The sequence below is a fragment of the Gadus morhua genome, chromosome 4 (assembly GCF_902167405.1).
Source record: "Gadus morhua chromosome 4, gadMor3.0, whole genome shotgun sequence".
NCBI lineage: Eukaryota > Metazoa > Chordata > Actinopteri > Gadiformes > Gadidae > Gadus > Gadus morhua.
The window spans coordinates 18,167,687-18,185,535 of record NC_044051.1 but is presented as its reverse complement, the minus strand read 5'-3'; the positions used below and the strand labels follow the sequence as shown (position 1 = coordinate 18,185,535).

General features: G+C 44.0%; 1 protein-coding gene across 2 annotated transcripts in view; it reads right to left on the bottom strand.

The window, feature by feature from the left end:
* The window catches only part of LOC115541952 (netrin receptor UNC5D), a 182,600-nt gene that overhangs the window by 30,505 nt on the left and 134,246 nt on the right, over positions 1–17,849 (bottom strand). For both annotated transcript variants that reach the window (XM_030353927.1, XM_030353926.1), the window contains exons 8-12: positions 17,688–17,720; positions 9,729–9,914; positions 2,151–2,309; positions 1,267–1,497; positions 317–401 (exon numbers count right to left, since the gene is read on the bottom strand). In XM_030353927.1, coding sequence (XP_030209787.1) covers positions 317–401; positions 1,267–1,497; positions 2,151–2,309; positions 9,729–9,914; positions 17,688–17,720 — 694 coding nt within the window. The remainder of the gene's footprint in view (positions 1–316; positions 402–1,266; positions 1,498–2,150; positions 2,310–9,728; positions 9,915–17,687; positions 17,721–17,849) is intronic.

Genomic DNA, 17,849 nt, shown 5'->3' with positions numbered 1-17,849 from the left:
GAGAATTAAAATGAGAAGAATTATGGGACAAAAAAATCAAGGGATATTTAGCATAGAAAAATAATTTGTGATTAATCGCGATTAATTTGAGTTAACTATGACATTAATGCGATTAATCACGATTAAATATTTTAATCGCTTGACAGCTCTAATATATATATATATATATATATATATATATATATATATATATATATATGTATGTGTGTGTGTGTGTGTGTGTGTGTGTGTGTGTGTGTGTGTACTATATGGAGGGTTGGGTGAGAGAATAAAGGGCTGGCGGCAGGCAGCCTCAGAGCCTCAGTGTGGGCCTCACCTGCTGTCCTCCTGGTTGATGATCATGTACATCTCCCAGCTCGTGTCTTCAGCTATCCCTCCGCGGGGCACCAGCAGGCTAATGCCTACAGAGAGACACAAGCATGGCTGATCGTCCAGACATAGGAGGTAAACACGCACACACACACAAACGCATGAATGCACCACCACACACAAACACACACACACACACACATGCACACACACTCACACACACATGCACAATCACACCCAGGTGTACGCACAGAGATACACACTAACACACACACTCAGTAACGAAACACAAACATAAACACACACACACGTACCCATGCTCACGCACACACACTCACACACACACACACACACACGTGCACCGACACACTAGCATACACTCATGCAAACAAAAACGCACACACCTGTACAAACATACACACTCACGCATACACATAGCTACTTCCTGTCACAAACAATAAGTGCCCGCTCGTCAATCTTGGCTTCAGTAGACACAAATGTCCCCGCTAGGATACTTTGGAGAAATAAATCATATTTGAAGCTCCTGCTCTTGTCCTTCGTTCGTTCTGACATCACAGTTCAGAATAATAACACTCAACGACACTTTGCCGCACGTACTAAATTGAACAGAATACTTGCAGGAACATAAAATAAAACATTGAAAGGACTGGAAGAAGGTGTGTTGTGAGGAGAACCGCTGGTTGAGAAGCCCTTGTTTCATTCTTTCTGTCATCATCAACTCATCTTTTCGGTATTCTCATGTATTCTCTTTCCCGAGAGTACACGATAGTGATCGACACAACTTAACCTTTGGTGTTTCATTATTTTTAACCGTTCTCCCTCTCTCCCATAATCTCCCTCTCCCTCCCTCTCCCTCTCCCTCTCCCCCTCTCTCTCTCCCTCTCTCTCTCTCTCTCTCTCTCTCTCTCTCTCTCTCTCTCTCTCTCTCTCTCTCACCAGTGTTGGGTACGACCAGCCTTCCTCCGGCGTGGCCCAGCACCCTGGTGGTCTTCAGTGGGGGAGGAAGAGGAGGGGGAGGAGGCCGGGGCAGGCCGTGCCGGATGAAGAGGGTCTTCCCCCTGCGGCCCAGCGTGGCGTCTACGCCCACGCCCTGGTAGTCCGGCGCCACGCCCCGCGGGAAGGTCCTGGGATGGGACATCACGTGGTACTCGGCCATCACCCCTTTCCCTGGAGAGACAGACGGGACACACACCCTGGTCTTATCTGTCACCATCACCTCGCCCCCGAGTCATGAGGTACTGATGTCAAATAAAGCTGAAACGGGGGTCCGCTAAGCATAGTGCGCTGACCTTGTAGGCGGTACACATCATGAGTGACACAGGTTCAATTCCCACCTGTGCTCCTATGCTACACGTCATTTCTTAGCTTCTCCGCTCCGTTCTTCTGTCTCTCTTCAATGAGCCGTACATAAAGGCACATAGAAAACCATGAACGATATCTTAATAAAATAAAGTTGAAATAAGCCCTGATCAAAGAATGCTTTGGGGACGGCGTCTCAGAAAGTGTCGGTGCGGGAGCGAATATTCACACGACGACACTGAACGATGAAAATAAAAACTGACAGGAATTCATTGCTTTTTTTAGCAGCCTTCTAACTGCATGTTAATTTTTTACAGTCTTTGTGCACCTTTATGTTCAGGACTTGAAATACAGACAGACATGTCAGGTTGAAAGAGAAACAGAATGACATTAGTTGGAATCGAACCGGTGTCTCAGCGAGCCACGTCATCTACGTGGTGAGCGCACTAGCGGCTCGCGCCACCAACCCAGCGAGCTGCCTTTAGCACTGCTACCGTCTTTAAAGGCGTTGTGTGCCGTACCTTTGACCATGATGTCGGGCAGCGGGTCCAGCAGGGAGTGGTCGGCCATCAGCTCCTTATCCATGGAGTCCTGAAAGCACATGGGGCTGGTGTAGGTCTGCGACCCGCTCAGGTCAGGCTGCATGGACGAGTTGATCAACAGGGGGTTTCCTGAACACACTGGACACACAGAAACAGGTCAACCCCACCCAGACAGCGCTGCCATTTTGTCATGTGTCACACCAACGGAGGAGTCAATCATGCAAGGCAACAGCCAGCTCATTAGGATATATTGTGGTTGGGTGTATTGCTGGGGGTTCAACTAGCAACCTTCCGGTGGCTAGTCAAACCAAGTGGTGCTCATTGCAGAGCCAAATGGTCAGGGCATGATATAGTCCAGCTCCGCCTTTCTGGAGCTAGTCTAGCTGATTGGGTTTTAGGCTAGCCAATCAGCCCAGTTATGGTTAGGGTTATGGTGAGCTTTACTGGTTAAAGTTTGGTTAGGTTTAGGTGTTGATAAGTCAGTGAAAACACTGTTTCAGCTGGAATTCGAAGACTGTGTATTAGGCTGAAAGTCCTAGGAAGGAGAGGGGCATGTTACTACCCACGGCAACTTTGTGATACCTTTTTAGTACGGTTGCTGTGTATGAGCGTTATAATGAGCGCTTTGTATGGGAAATACACCACACCCCTTTGCCTTATACTGAGAAGCCTTAACCCCTTACTCGGACGCGGAGATGAACCAAAAATAAGCAACCGATATTACGGAGCTCCACACATCCAGACACCGTAGTGTCAAACTATAGGGGTCCAGGAAGCCTAATCCTCTCTCGGTAGGGTTCATCATAATCAACGGCTGTCCAGAAGAGTTCCACACATCCCAACATCCACAAACAGAGTTGTGTTATGCCCCCTCTCTCCACCCAGATAGAGCACGCCAGATGCTACTTGAACTTGTGATACCAAGTGAGTTGAGTGTATGAGTGATTTGGGGACCGGCTGGAAGGTGCGGCTGGACCTAAAGTCAGAGCTGGACTAGTCAGCCCATCAACTCTTCCTCCTGAAGCAATTAGGAGACAACCCAACTGTTTATATATTTTATCTACTGTATATAGTTGTGTTTCTAATCTAAATTTTCTCTTAATGTTTTTTATTGAAGAGAAGTGCCATAAGATACAATAAAGAAATACCATCAGACCCTTTACTGTGTATTGGTTGGAGCATATAGGATTGAAGTATATAACTACTACACATCTTAGGAAATATGTTAACAGAATTAGGTACGGATAACAGTTAAGTTTAACATTTTGACGAGAGCTTAGCTCTCAGAGATGTTCTCCTAAACCAAAGCGATGGAACGTTTCAGCTTTATTCCTCAGTGCATAACAATCTCGTGAGCAGGATACAAACTAATCCTTTTTATTTGGGATTTTGGCATTAAGAAAAAATGAATTATGCTCAAGCTGTTAAACCGCTTTAGTTTATTGGAATAAACTAATCAGATTGGTGGGAAACAGCATAATCAACTTCTTAACAACTAAAATGTGACAATCTATTCTTAAATGGTATAATGGCTTAACGGTTATCATTTAATTCACAAATAAGTAAATGTATGGATATTTTGAATAGTAGTTTTTGGTTAAAGTTCTTAATACATGACATAACAGGCAGTCCTCCTGGCCCGCTCAGGGTCAATCTCAGGGAATCATCTCCACTTTAAGGCACCATTGGCTCATATCAATCCAGAATTATTTCTAGATACAGTCCAAACATCTGTTCGGCAGTTTACAGATAAGGACGCAGAGAGAGAGAGAGAGAGAGAGAGAGAGAGAGAGAGAGAGAGAGAGAGGTAATTATCAATAGGCTGTGTGGTATTTTATTTTGGGCTATGGACCGATTACAATAATCTATGAAATGACGGCTTTATTGGCTCTTACATTGATACAGGCCCAGATCAGGGTAATAGTCTTCGATGTGTCCTGCTGGTTCATCAAAATGCACTTTCTGCCGCTCTGCAGAAGATCACTGCTGTGGTGACCCATCAATTCAGGCTTGGGAAATAAATCCCCTGTTCTGAGACTTTCTATTTAAGGAGTGAAATACGTCAACACATGCATTTTGTGAATTGATCTTAACAGTAACTTCCTCTTGATTATAATTGGGGTATTTCTTATTCAAACGTTGAAACCTATGACCAATATTATTCTAAAGTATGATTGGTGATTCAGAAAGTGTTCTGAAGTGATTTGAGAGGATATTTCATCCTCATTCTGAAAGAATAACAAATAATGCTTATCGCAAAGCAATCTGTTTTGCTCCAGAAGATTGATCCATCGTAGACGGAAGCATAGAAAGCACATATCCGATGTGACTTCACCGCCTGCAATACACCATTGGACTCACAGGAAATGCACACAACTGGTTCACCTCTTACCTCACCGGCAGAACCGAGCACGTAGCCCTGGGCAAAGCAAAATCAGACAGCCACAGTGTCACCTGTGGTGTCCCCCAGGGCTCGGTGTTGGGCCCCCCCTGGGCAGCGTCATCAGCAGGCATGGGTTATCTTACCATTGCTATGCTGATGACACACAGCTGTACCTCAGAACCACCCCCACTTCTTCTTGCCCCCTGCCAACATCCACACTGACCACCTGCCTGGAGGAGATAGAGGCGTGGATGAAGCTCAACTTTCTGCAACAGTTCTAAAACCGAAGCCATCCTCATCGGCACACCACATCAGCTCCGCTCCTCCCACATCACCAATATCACTTTCTCTGGCCAAAACATTCCCCCTTCCATATCTGTCACCAACCTGGGTGTTAAAATGGACTAGCAACTAAATTATGACACCCACATCAATCACCTCCGCAAGACCGCATTCTACTACTCCTCATCAGGATCTCTGGCAAGAGCATCCAGAAGCTCCAGCACATACAAAACTGTGCTGCCAGGATCCTGATGAGGGTGCGCAATCACCCCCATCAGGATTTGAGGGTGCGCAAATCCTGATGGGGGTGAACACATCACCCCCATCCTCAAATCCCTTCACTGGCTCCCTGTCACATTCAGGATTGAATTCAAGGTCTCCCTCCTCACCCACCAGTGCATCCACGGACATGCCCCCCCCTACCTCCAGGAGCTCCTCAAACCCCAGACCACCTCACGCACACTTCGCTCTGCATCAGCACACACCCTCAGATCACCCAAGATCCGCACCATGGGCGATCAGGCTTTCTCCGCTGCTGCCCAAAGACTATGGAACGCCGACCCTGACCACCTAAAGGCCCCACAGACTACAGCTGTTTTTTTAAAATAAAACTTAAGACTTATCTTTTTAAAAAAGCCTTTTGCTAATTTCCCTTTTACTGTTTATGCATTATATGTTCAAACAACCGGTTTTATATTTTTTCCTCTCTCTTAAACTCTGTAGCAGATTTCTGAATGTAAAGTGCTCTACAAATTAAATATATTACTATTATTATTATTAACGATATCTTAAGTAAGATTTGTATTAGAATTTCAGTATGAAAGGTATGTTTTTTAAACTACTTCACTTGTGTCAATGTCAAACGAATGCATTGTAATTTCTTATTTCCCCTTACAACTTTACCAGCTACCATGACCAAAGTCTGATAAAAGTGAACATCATTTTCTTTATTCGCTTCAGTATCCTGATACTTTATTTGATGAAGAGAGCCAGGGTAAATAAAGATGCTTTCACATGATGAAAAGTCGAATGGCTAGCCAAAGTGTTAGCCATTAAGGCAGCTAGCCTGTGTTATGGCTAGCTGCTGTTATGGCCAGCTGCCATAACACAGGGTACACCATCACACTTCTTAGCTGTTGTTTTAGTGTCAGGAATTTGCAGACCTTGAATCAGGCTCTCGGTCAGCAGTGCCTTTAGCGGTGTATTAGTCTTAGAACATGGCCTATGTTAGACGCCCTGGCCCGACCCTGTCAGACACACAGAACTACAATCATAAAAGCAGCAGCAGCAGCGCCACTGCTAAGGCCCGGGATTTTACCTAGCCGACGTATGGAGCTTCCTGTAGCTTTAGATTGTCCATCGCTAGCGTGTTCCTTCACAACAGACAAGGAGAAGCCGCTATTGACCCACCTACGCCCCTCACCTAACTGAAGGTTGGGATCCATCCTGACAGGGGATGAGCAGTTCTCTTCGATTCTCAGACGAGGTGATTAAAAAAAGTGTTGTTTTTTGCCCCCCAAAGAAATCCCTGGATCGTCTTTTTTTCCTTTTTCATGTTTTTTACCAAAGTAAGCTGTTATTCTTCCATCTATTTGCAATGGAGTGATTTTAGGAGAGCCCTCATCGAGACTGAGAGCAACCCAGCAACCGTGTGATCAAATAACAGGAGTGAGAGCGACCTGTCTTGTCCATCAAAAACCTAAGTGCCTTTGTAGACTTGGTCGTATGCCAGTCAGATTCAACAACGCTAGCTGTTAGTAGAAAAGAGATGAGCTGAGACAGAGCAGTCCGAGCAGACTGTGGTCAAATGAAGTGTTGTGTTAGATATGCAGCTTTGATGCCCTGAGACACCCCGGGCTGAAACACATTAGTTTTGCCCCAATCATTATTTGGCTCAAGGGTCGACACAAGCGCCTGTTGCTAGAATTGCTTCTCCGGCGTCACCGCTTCGCAGAGGGTTTTACCGAGCGGCTTTTAACACTACAGTTCTACGTTTATGGAGCGTCGTGGACCTGGGAGGACTTTTGGACCAGCGGGGCCAGCACTAAAAGTATTGCTAGCCTTTTGCTGTAGCTGCCACCTCCCATTGTATAATAAATTTGACTGACGTGTTTAATCAGCCAATCAAATGTTGATGTGTAGTAATTAGAGCTGTCAAGCGATTAAAATATTTAATCGTGATTAATCGCATTAATGTCATAGTTAACTCTAATTAATCGCGATTAATCGCAAATTATTTTTCTATGCTAAATATCCCTTGATTTTTTTGTCCCATAATTCTTCTCATTTTAATTCTCTTATCAACATGGTGAAGTGCATCGGCTTGCCTTGTGCAAATGATTTTTTATTGATAACAACATTGGCATATACACTGATCAAAACAGGACGATACAAAAAAAGAGCCTATAGTGCAATTAAACGACTGCTTTGAACAAATGTCATTTGAACATAGCAGTCAGGCTACTGCTTCTTTGTTTTGAGCCAAAGAAAAAAAAAAAAAAAAAAGTTTTTTTTTTTTTTTTTTTATAAAATAATTGCGTTAATCGCGCGTTAAAATTTTTAACGCCGTTAAATTTGGTTTGCGTTAACGCCGTTAACTGACAGCTCTAGTAGTAATAGAACGTCCGCAAGGCCCAGCAATAAGCCAGCGCTGGCCCCCGGTGATTTCATCAGCGAATTTTGAATCGTGTGCGGTAGTGACAGAGTTGATAGTGAACTACTATGGCCACCGCCTTCACAGCACCTAGCGATCCCGTTTCAGATCTCCTTCATTTGCCTTTGTGAATGCGATCGTTTGGAGAGAAGACAGATTTAATTTCAAGAGGAGGACCCACACCGAAGCTGGATGGGCTGACCCAGGCCGGTAAAGGTTTTGTGAGGCACTTTACAGAGTGCTACTACAGCCGCTATGACTGGCTAACAGCTAGCACAGTTCAGAACAAGTTATTCTGCTGGCCGTGTTTGCTGTTCAACATCAGTGAGGGGACATGGAACAGCGCCGGATTTAGCAGTCTTAACAGCTTCACTAAGGCTGCTTTAAACATCAGGCCATGGGTGATGGGTGTGTTTTACTCTGCACTGTGTAGGAGCGATAATGTTGTTGTGGTATTTTAGTTTATAATGCATTTTTTGTAATGGTTGGAAACACAGATACATTGCTGGAATTTGGGCAGTAGGCTTAATGGTAATGCTGTGTATGGGTGACGTTTAATAAGCATATTAAATCAACTCGTTCACTGCTACTACTGTGGGCTTAATATTCTGGCTGGAATAGCTGTTGTAAAATATGTGGCAAAAAGGCTTACTTGTATGTTTCATCTTTGTTAATGAACTGGCATTACACTTGTAATATTGTCACTATAGGCTACTTTATTGAATCCGTTGCAGTTGCGAAAGCATCCTGTGAAAATAAAAATAGCTGTGAACACTTGTTTTTGTGTCATGTGTGTGATGTGCAATCTGGTTGCGGAGTGACATAAAGAAAGATCTGATGGTGATGCTGCATTACTCTAGCTCTGCGGCAATGCAAAGTGGTGTGCGTGTGCGCTGTTGCTGTTGCTGAAGATCAACTGTCTTGTTGTGGATGTCATGTCATTGGTTGAATTTCTTTTTTTTGGAATTCCACATAGTTTGGAATTCCACATAAGTTTAATTGCTTAAATCAATTGAAGGGATTTGAGTCTAAATGGAGTAATCAATGTTATGATGCAAAATATGTTGGCAAATTCCAGCTCAACTATCAACCAAAAATCCACCCAAAACGTATATTGCCAGAAATCCGATAATTCATATACTTCTTCAATGGCAAATACACGAATACACACCTAAACGCAACCTGATTATTAACTCTGATGTTAAGTGATACAGAAGGAAACTCATCTATCTCTCGCACACGCAGACCTCAAAAGGTCGGTGTAAAGAACACACTGACAGTCAAGAAGATGACATTAATATCCAACACACAGAATAGGCCTATAAAATACCAATGGTGAGCACAATAATCTAGCAAGTCTCTAGCCATATAAAAGGGGGTCCCTATAGACAAATGCCCAGTATATAACCATCATATTTCCTATCGATTAATCATTTTAGCTCCACTAACATGCTTTGTTTAGGCTCCGCGACATCCACAATGGTTAGTTTTTTATAGCCAACCTGGGCTATCGTGCCCCTGTCTCACCACCCAATCTAGCAACCTCGCCTGAACGTCCTCGCGCTCAAAGCCTGAACGTAACTCAATGATACCAACTGGAAATACATGTTACGAAGCGAGCAGGGAAATTAAACTTAATTTGTGATTCTGAAAAAAGCGTAAATTATATCAAAAACGTTTTCAGATTATTGAAGATACAATTGAGTTGATTCTTTTTTGTTTTTGTTTGAACGTAGGTTAACGATAAAAGATTGACAAAGCTACGAAGTCTGAAGTAGTTGAAGTGTCAGAGAAGGGGCGGACGGCTCCGCCATTTGACTTTGACCATAGCCAACATGTCGTTAAAGAGCTGGATGTTTTGATTGTTGAATAGTTTCTTTAGCTGAAAGTATGCACGAGCAGTTAACTGCATAAAAATCAGGCAAATTGAATAAAGAAAACTTATGAAGAACAGTAGATGTGCTTGCAGTAGCAACCGCACTAATAAAGAAAGAAGATAGAATTAAAGAATAAAACTTGAGAAGAACAATAGTTGCACTCACCAAATTAGTTATTGCAGTAATAAGTATTAACAAACTTGTTTCTTAGGGGTTCACGAACGTACCCTTATTATAAAGTGATACCCATGCATTTTTGTGTGTGTGTGTGTGTGTGTGTGTGTGTGTGTGTGTGTGTGTGTGTGTGTGCATGTGCGCGTGCGTGCGTGTGCGTGCGTGCGTGCGTGCGTGTGTGTGCTCACCTTGGCGGGACGTCTTATAGGTGAAGGACTGGAAGCCGCCGGTGAGGGCGGAAGAGTCGATGACGTCCACGCCGTACTCGCTGTGGCTCCTGCGGTACAAAGTGACCACCACGATCAGGACTACCACCGTCAGGACCCCCGCACTCAGCCCAGAGTACAGCACCACGTCAGTGCTGCTCTCCACCTCTACCGGGGGGGGGGGGAATGGGGAGGGGGAGGGAGAGAGAGAGGGAGGGAGCGAGGGAGGGAGGGAAATGGAGAGGAGAGAGAGAGAGAGAGAGAGAGAGAATAAAGATTTAAGATAGAAAATCTGGAATTATAACTAAGTATATTTGGGTCATTTTATAGATACAAACGACTCTGATTGCTAGCACCCTTTCCTTGAATCATGCTACAAAGTACTATTATTCTGTTTGAATAGAAACCAACAACCAAAATAGTTTTCAGTTGTCTCCATGAAAAGGTTTTGCCTGCTGGAAGACTGTGAACTGTGTCTTAGCTTCAGTGGGTTTCATGCAACTTTATTTTTGGTTTTATTCCTGCTAGTTTGAAATAGCATTGTGAAGGATTGTGCGTGTGTGTGTGTTTAGGTGTGTGTGTGTTTGTGTGGAAGGGTGGAACTGCGCTAGTGTGCTGGAGATAGAGAGAGAGTGAGAGAGAGAGCTAATGTTGATCCACACAGGGAAATCAACCCAACACCTGAAGGTCATTTCACAAACAACGTTTAGTTCTGATGTGTGGTGCCACGGATCCGTCCACAGGGACCGTCCATCTGACAGAAGCAATTCATTAAATTAGCTCGTCACCGGCGATTACCCTGTATCTGGTCCAAACGGCACGCAGCAGCATGAGACACGTCCCCCCCACCCAAAAAAAAGAACTGAGAAATGAGTTCAAGAAAATAATGAGCTCCGTTATTGAAAAGAAAAATGGAAAAGGTGGACTTTTCTGGGAAAGCCTGATAAGTAGCCAGAGGCATTATGGGAGGAGAATTCAGACCCAGTATGCAGCGTTTGTGTAAACAGCCACAGTAACAGGTTAATCGAGGGCTGGGGACATTTCGACAGATGCAGCTGCATCTGTTGAAACGGCCTAAGCTGTTGCCCCGCGTCGATAAACAAACACAGACAGGCGATGACAAGATAGGCAAACACACAATTTATTTAGGCCATTATGCATAATCTGTGATTGACGTTAACACACACTCAGATCTGGCAGACATGTTGGACACGTAGTTCATAATGTACGGGATGGATGGAAGAGCTGATTGCGGAAATGGTTTATATTTAGTGGAAATAGAATAGTTTGAGTGATGCCTCGTTCATCAGAGAGATTTATGTGCGATGGATGTCGTTGAAGGGGTAGCGATAAAGTTCAGTTTTGGATCTTAATAATGTACTGAATCAGGGCTGTGACAAAAATGGCATTGACAAATGATTGATGACATATTTTGGAATAAAGTACCTCCCTGCTATCGGTGATCCTTTATTCCAGAACGTTCACGTCATGCAGTTTCTCAACATAGAGGAGAGGATGCATAGTCTAGTTCATTGGTTCCCGTTATTGGGCCAAGACCTAATTTCCTGCTCTGAATATGTATGCGACCCCACATTAACTTTATCAATCTGCTTAAACACGAATAGTTTTCACCCAATTAACATCTGCCTGTGGAATCAACGTCCCAGTGAATGTTCTCAAATCTCTCTACCACACAACCAGCAATTAGCAGTCATTAGCTTGTGGCAATGAATCATTAGGCACTGAGTTTCTATTTACAGAATGCTTAGTTTGCTGAAATGGATCCTCAGATATCAGAATCAGAATCAGAATTCTTTTAATGGCCAAGTATATTCACACATACAGGAAATTGACTTGGTGTGGTTGGTGCATAAGACATGAGACATAACATAACAACAAAAAAACATAAACAAGAACAAAGGACAAATGTTTTTTGAGATAATAAATAATTGTTTAGTATCAGCTGGATGGGCTCCGTCTCCTCACAGTCCCATTGCAGCAGAGAGTCTCCGTACTCCCCGATACACCAGCAGGCCACCTGCACCAGGGGTTGCTGGGAGATGTCTGCGACCAGCGCGCGGTAGAGCTTGTGCACGGTGTAGCAGTGGAGCTGGGAGGCGTTGGGGATCAGCTGGATCAGGTTGGGCACTGTCTCGTCGCGGACATCGGCCCCTGCCTCCGCCTTTTGATTTGCCTGAAAGAGTTGGATCGCGGTCTGCACGTAACAGCTGAAAGCCGGTCAGCTGTGTCGGTAAAGGCGACCGCATTCCTCTCTTCCTAAATCGCACCAGGGCTCCTGCGCGCTTTCCTCTCTTTCTCCGTCTCACTGTGAGACCAGGGCCTTGGATAAGTAGGTCTTGTAAGTCCACGGGAGAGGCGAGAAAGTTGGGACATAAATCCGATGGTGTTGAGTCCCTGATGTTAAGGATCTCATCTCTCGTAAAAATTATCTGTGACATCGCCATAGCAACACAATAACAAAAATGGAAAAAAACTAAAAAAGTCTGAGTTTATCCGTAATAAACAGAATTAAAACGAACACAGTTTGTGACAATAAGACAATAAAACAAAATAATCCGGTTTGATTCGCAAGAAACTAAATTAAACACTATTAAAGACTAAAAACAAACACAGAAGTGTGCACCAACACACCGAAGCAGCCATACGAGGCGCCATCACCATAACAACACCACAACTAACAACTAACCCTATCTATAGCTTATGTCAGCAATCTCCTGCTACCCCATGAGCAAGTGTGAGGACCCCAAATGGGGCTCCAAGTTAGGAACTACTGGTCTTTTTGGGGGCAGCTGGGGTTCAGCCGCCCCAACCAAAGTCCTTCCTACAGGCCTACGGTATAAATAGTGTTGACAAATACAGTGTCAAATACAGTGTCGGAAACTACAGTCTGTAGTTTCAGACTGAAACTAAAGACCAAATACTTGATAACCTGAGTTTCCTTATGCTCTCTTTGCCTTGTTTTTGTCCCGCCACATTCATGTGTCCCCTCTCAAGGTTTCCCTCCTCACTCGTTGTTCGATGCCCGAGGCCATCAGGCAAGACCGGGGGTAGGGTGTGAGAGGAGAGTCTTCTCATCTTGTTTCAATACGGCCGTGTGGGCAGCCCTTTGTGACTTTAGTCGTGATTAAGAAAAAAAAACGGACATTACTTTGAAAGATCATGCGACTACTTGATGGCCGAGTTTAGAGGTGTCCGGGCATAGGGTAATTATTAAGGACGAGAGAAAACGGGAGACTGCATAGAAATTACAACAATTGCATGTTAGACACACCAGATGGCAGGAGAGCGTGATAGCACGTCCGCAATCACGTTCTCTTTGCTCCTGATATGCTTAATGTGCAGATTGTATGGCTGGAGGAAATACTTCAGCACATCAATCTCTGGTTCGGGTTTTGAAGCGAGTGAAGGAATTTGCGAGACAAGTCTGAACGCAGGTAGTGCCGTCCTCCTCCGGTGCTACCACCACCAGATTGGGAACAGCGCTCAAATCAGTTTGCACAGATGGCAACACAACTTTTTCACAGTCTTGGTTAAAGTAGGGCTTAAGCAGATCTAAGTGACACAGTTGTATCCGTCTTTTCTTATCTGGCTTGGCCACTACACAATTGTCATTTTTCTCTTGGTTTCACTGTATCACTTTATGCAGCCCGATTATGGAAATGAATTGGGACAGCGCTTTAACGATCGGCTTTACCTTGATTGAATGCAGAGCATACGCTGCAGGGTAACGTTTTTTTTTGGCACATCACTGTCAGCAGATAAACACAATCCGATTTCAAACGAGGCAGCGGTCCGACAAAGTCAATCACAAGATGATCAAAAGGTTTAGATGTAGGAGTTATCGGTCGAAGAGGCACAGGCTTAATCACCTGGTTCGGCTTACCAGTTAATTGACAAATGTGACAAGCGATGTCTCGTTTAACTGAAGGCCAATAAAATTAGCGCAGGATTCGGTCAAACGTCTTTTTATTTAACATATGACCAGATGTACGCCAACAGCCGGTTCACCTTGGACAAAGACAGAGTCTATACACCCTATGTAGAGGCACAGACAAAACATTTAGGTTAATTCAATGCACTAAAACAGACTGGCCAGAGTCGGAAGCAGGCGAGAACGGCAAAACTGATTGCAACATAAATAAGTCGACCAAACCAGTATCTGAGTATCTTAATCTGCCCTTTTCTCCATCAACACCTAGTGATAAAGAGACATCTGAAATTAAGGGAGAAAAACTTGCTTTGAGGTCGGGCTCAATCACTTTAATTGGCTGACTAGAGAGAGATATGGCCAAAGCAGAGCCTTGTGCTGCGTCATTCTTCGAAAATTGACGAAATTCGCCTTATATTTTTGTTCATTGCCTCACATTGCAATTTTGTGTGCCCTACACCTAGGCAGAAGTTTCACGTTGCATTAGGAGCTATTTTCTTTTGAGTGCGCTCAGCACGAAATACTGATTAACCAGAAGCAGTGGGCGCAAAAAACATAGTTTCTTGCATATTCGTCGGCAAAAATTGCTGCTTCAGACAGTGTAGTAACATGGTATTCCATTCATCACATAGCTATTTCTTTGGGGAGACAATTCTTGAATTGCTCAACCAAAAAGAGACAACTTGACATACGAGTCAACTTCCGATGCCGAACACCAGTGTTTCAACTGAATAGACAATTCAGTCTGCGAACACCACATAAGTCTGACTAAAACGTTTGCGCAGTCCACCAAACTTTTCACGGTATGCTTATGGCACCAGTTCATACGCTTTTAACAGAACTTTTTTCAAGCACAAATAAGAACGACTCTTGGGCACACCAAGTGCTGCGTAAGCTTGGGCCACACGGCCACTCAAAACACACTGGAGCATTAAACAGCGAGTCGCATCAGGCCAATCATGCAGATCAGTCAAACTCAAGCTCAAATAAAGTGAAAAAATGTATCTACATTAGACTCTTCAAACTTTGCAGAGGTAGACAATGACACTGCATAATGTCTTGCAAGTAACACAAGCTTTTCCTTGGTAAATGCCTCGAAAGCATCCACTGTGGGAGTGGCCACAAAATTGGCTATGACAGATTGTTGCGCATCAATCAGCTGTTCCTAAAATAAACTAAATGGGAACACGCAACACTTAATCCAACCCATGTAACAAGACAACACAGAGATCCCCCTTCTGACTGCGTCCGAGAGCCAGGGATTATCAAAAATTATCTGCCCAGCAATACTGCTGGAGTTCCAGCCAATGCCAATTTATGTTGATTCAGCTTTCCTTCCACGTGGTGACCAACAACCCAGACGCAGTCGCTGGAACCTAGGCACAAATGCCGGAGCGTACTAACTGGGGAAAACGTTGCTCTAAAATTGTTATCGTGTCACACGAACAGAAACAGTCCGCCATCAAGCAAACAAAACAACAATCCATCCGAAACAAATCCCAACGTTAGAAAGTTGGTAGGATACTGACCAGCTATCGGAGAACACTATTGATAAGACCTACCATGCCCGACTATTACATTTAACGCTATAAAGCTACCTTTTAACAACCAATATCACACACCTCTTGCCCTCCACAAAAAGAAGAATGATCTCGGCTCAGTTACTATGTAACCAACGTAAACAACCACTCGAGTTACTCACTTTACACGTCCATTCATTCATAAAATGGAACCTAACCAATCAACAAAAACGCAGAGTATGGCTATAGTTTGAAAAGCCCCCACATTGTTATGTCCTAGGGTAACCAGACAATGAAGGAGGACGGAGGCGTGATTCTATTTAACTATAATCAAGATTTATTTCATAACCCATGATGAAAGAGATCAAACAACAACAGTTGAAGCGTGGCAAGCAGGTGGAGGTGCCAAAAAAGGAAGGGCTGGACTGCTGGAGCCGGGCGCACCATATAGGCCACCATCAACGCTACCCCGCCCCTCTTCATCAGTCCTAATTGGGAGACAGGGACACCAGTCCTAATTTGGGGATAGGACAATCATATACAAGGCCTTGCGGCCGTCACAAGAGGCGACACCCTTTGAATTTGGCCATGTTCACCATCATGATGACCTATGGGTCACAAATAATAATTACATAAAACTAATCTCAACTTTCTTTTCAAAGTGATGCAATTAAAAGAATGGCTCATTAGATACTTTGCCTGAAGCCCTGTTTAAATTTTGCGTGACAATTATGCATGCAATAATGTATTAGATCACAATGCATTTAAATTAGGATTTTCCGCATAGTTGAGAATTTTCAACTACATATCATTATGCACCATGATGAATAATGATGATCATAATGTAGATCAGAAGTAGGAATTACAATCACACATAAAAAATGCATAGCCTTTGACTTTATATGAATTCATGGAACCAAGCAGACCATTTTTTAGGGCCAGAAACGGCTCGGATGAACTGCCAGATAATGAGAAACATAGTTTTTATACAGCATTCAAATTAAACATTGTAGCTTGATGAAACCGATATTAATAATCGCTGCGTGCTTTATGGAAAGCGTTGAAACAATGTGAAGAGGGCAGCTCCACGTAAAGACAAGCAGAGGGCCTCGCTCCACCGGCGGATGTTAGAACGGGATTAAAATGGTCCCTGTACCTGCTGCATATCAGTGTTACTGACAGTCGTGTCTCCTTCAGTGCTCCATTTGATACGCCATGTGGGGAAGATGTCCATGCACGGTACATACATACGGTACACACACACATAACGGTTGTGCGTGGCTCAATAACATCAGCACTGCCAGGGGCTACGGTTCCCACTGCTACTGGGCTGATCAATGCTAGGAACATATGACCACAGGGTATTTTATGTAGCTTTTTTTAAATATATTTGTCTGAATTGTATCAGTTGCTGTACCGCTGTACACTCTCAGTGGATATGAGGATGGTCTCATCATAGCCGCGGGAACGTATTCTCAGCAGGGGGTGCTGGAAAAAAAAAACACAGCCTGCACTAGACTAGCAACTCGCTACATTGATAAAAAAGATATATAGCAGCGCAGCTCATTTACACCAGTGCATGCGCGCACAGTCGAAAATCGATCGTTGTGTTCACACCATGGTTCACATCCAGCTGCTCACAGAACAAGTTTAGCGAACCACCACTCCCCTCACACTTTTTCATATAACTTTTTTTCAGCACTAGGTCATATGAGCATTAAATTAATGCTGCGTCTCAAAATGCCTTGGACAGCAGCGAGGATGACTCGCTTTGCCACGGGCCGAAACAGTGCGGAGCGACCACAGCCAGAGCGAACACAGCAGGGCAGAGGAGTGTCAGGAATAGTCTTCAGTGTACACATCAGTGCGGCCTATTTGCACTACTGTTTAGTGGCAATGCAGTGTTTTATTCTATGCCTTTTTATTTTCGTATATTATTTCAATGAATACAATTTATTTATTTATAAAAACAAGATCTGGCCTTCAAATCTTTTTTCCAAATATAGGTCGTCCTACAATGGGGTTTGTGTAATAATACGGTACAGCGGGCGCTCACATGACGTTAAGCATTTCCTGGTGCATAATGTGACGCTTCAGAACCTAAAATCCCGTTTCTCCCCGTTGACACGACAACACAAAACCGGCGTTATCAGAAATCTCCACTTTGGCCGGAGTTTTTAGAAATGATCGTTTTCTGTGATAAGACAGGGCCTCAGACAGGGGGTGCTGCAGCACCCCCAGCACCCCTACTTCCCGCGCTACTGGGTCTCATGTACCCTAATCCTACCATTGAGAACCCTAACCCTGGAGAACCCTAACCCTGGATAACCCTCATCCTGGAAAACCCTTATCCTACGACGAAGAACCCTCACCCCAGAGAACTCTCACCCTGGAGAACCCTCTCCCTGAAGAACCCTTCCCCTCACCCTGGAGATCCCTTACCGTGCAGAACCCTCTACCTGGAGAACCTACCTTGTGGCTTGATGTCATGAAGCAGATTTCCATCTGCAATGACAAGGACACAATAAAACGTTGGTTTAACCTCATTCTGAAAGCTTTTGCATGTGTGTGTGTGTGCTCATTTTTAAGAATTTGTGTGTTTGTGTGTGTTATTATCAATGCCTCCTTGTGTGT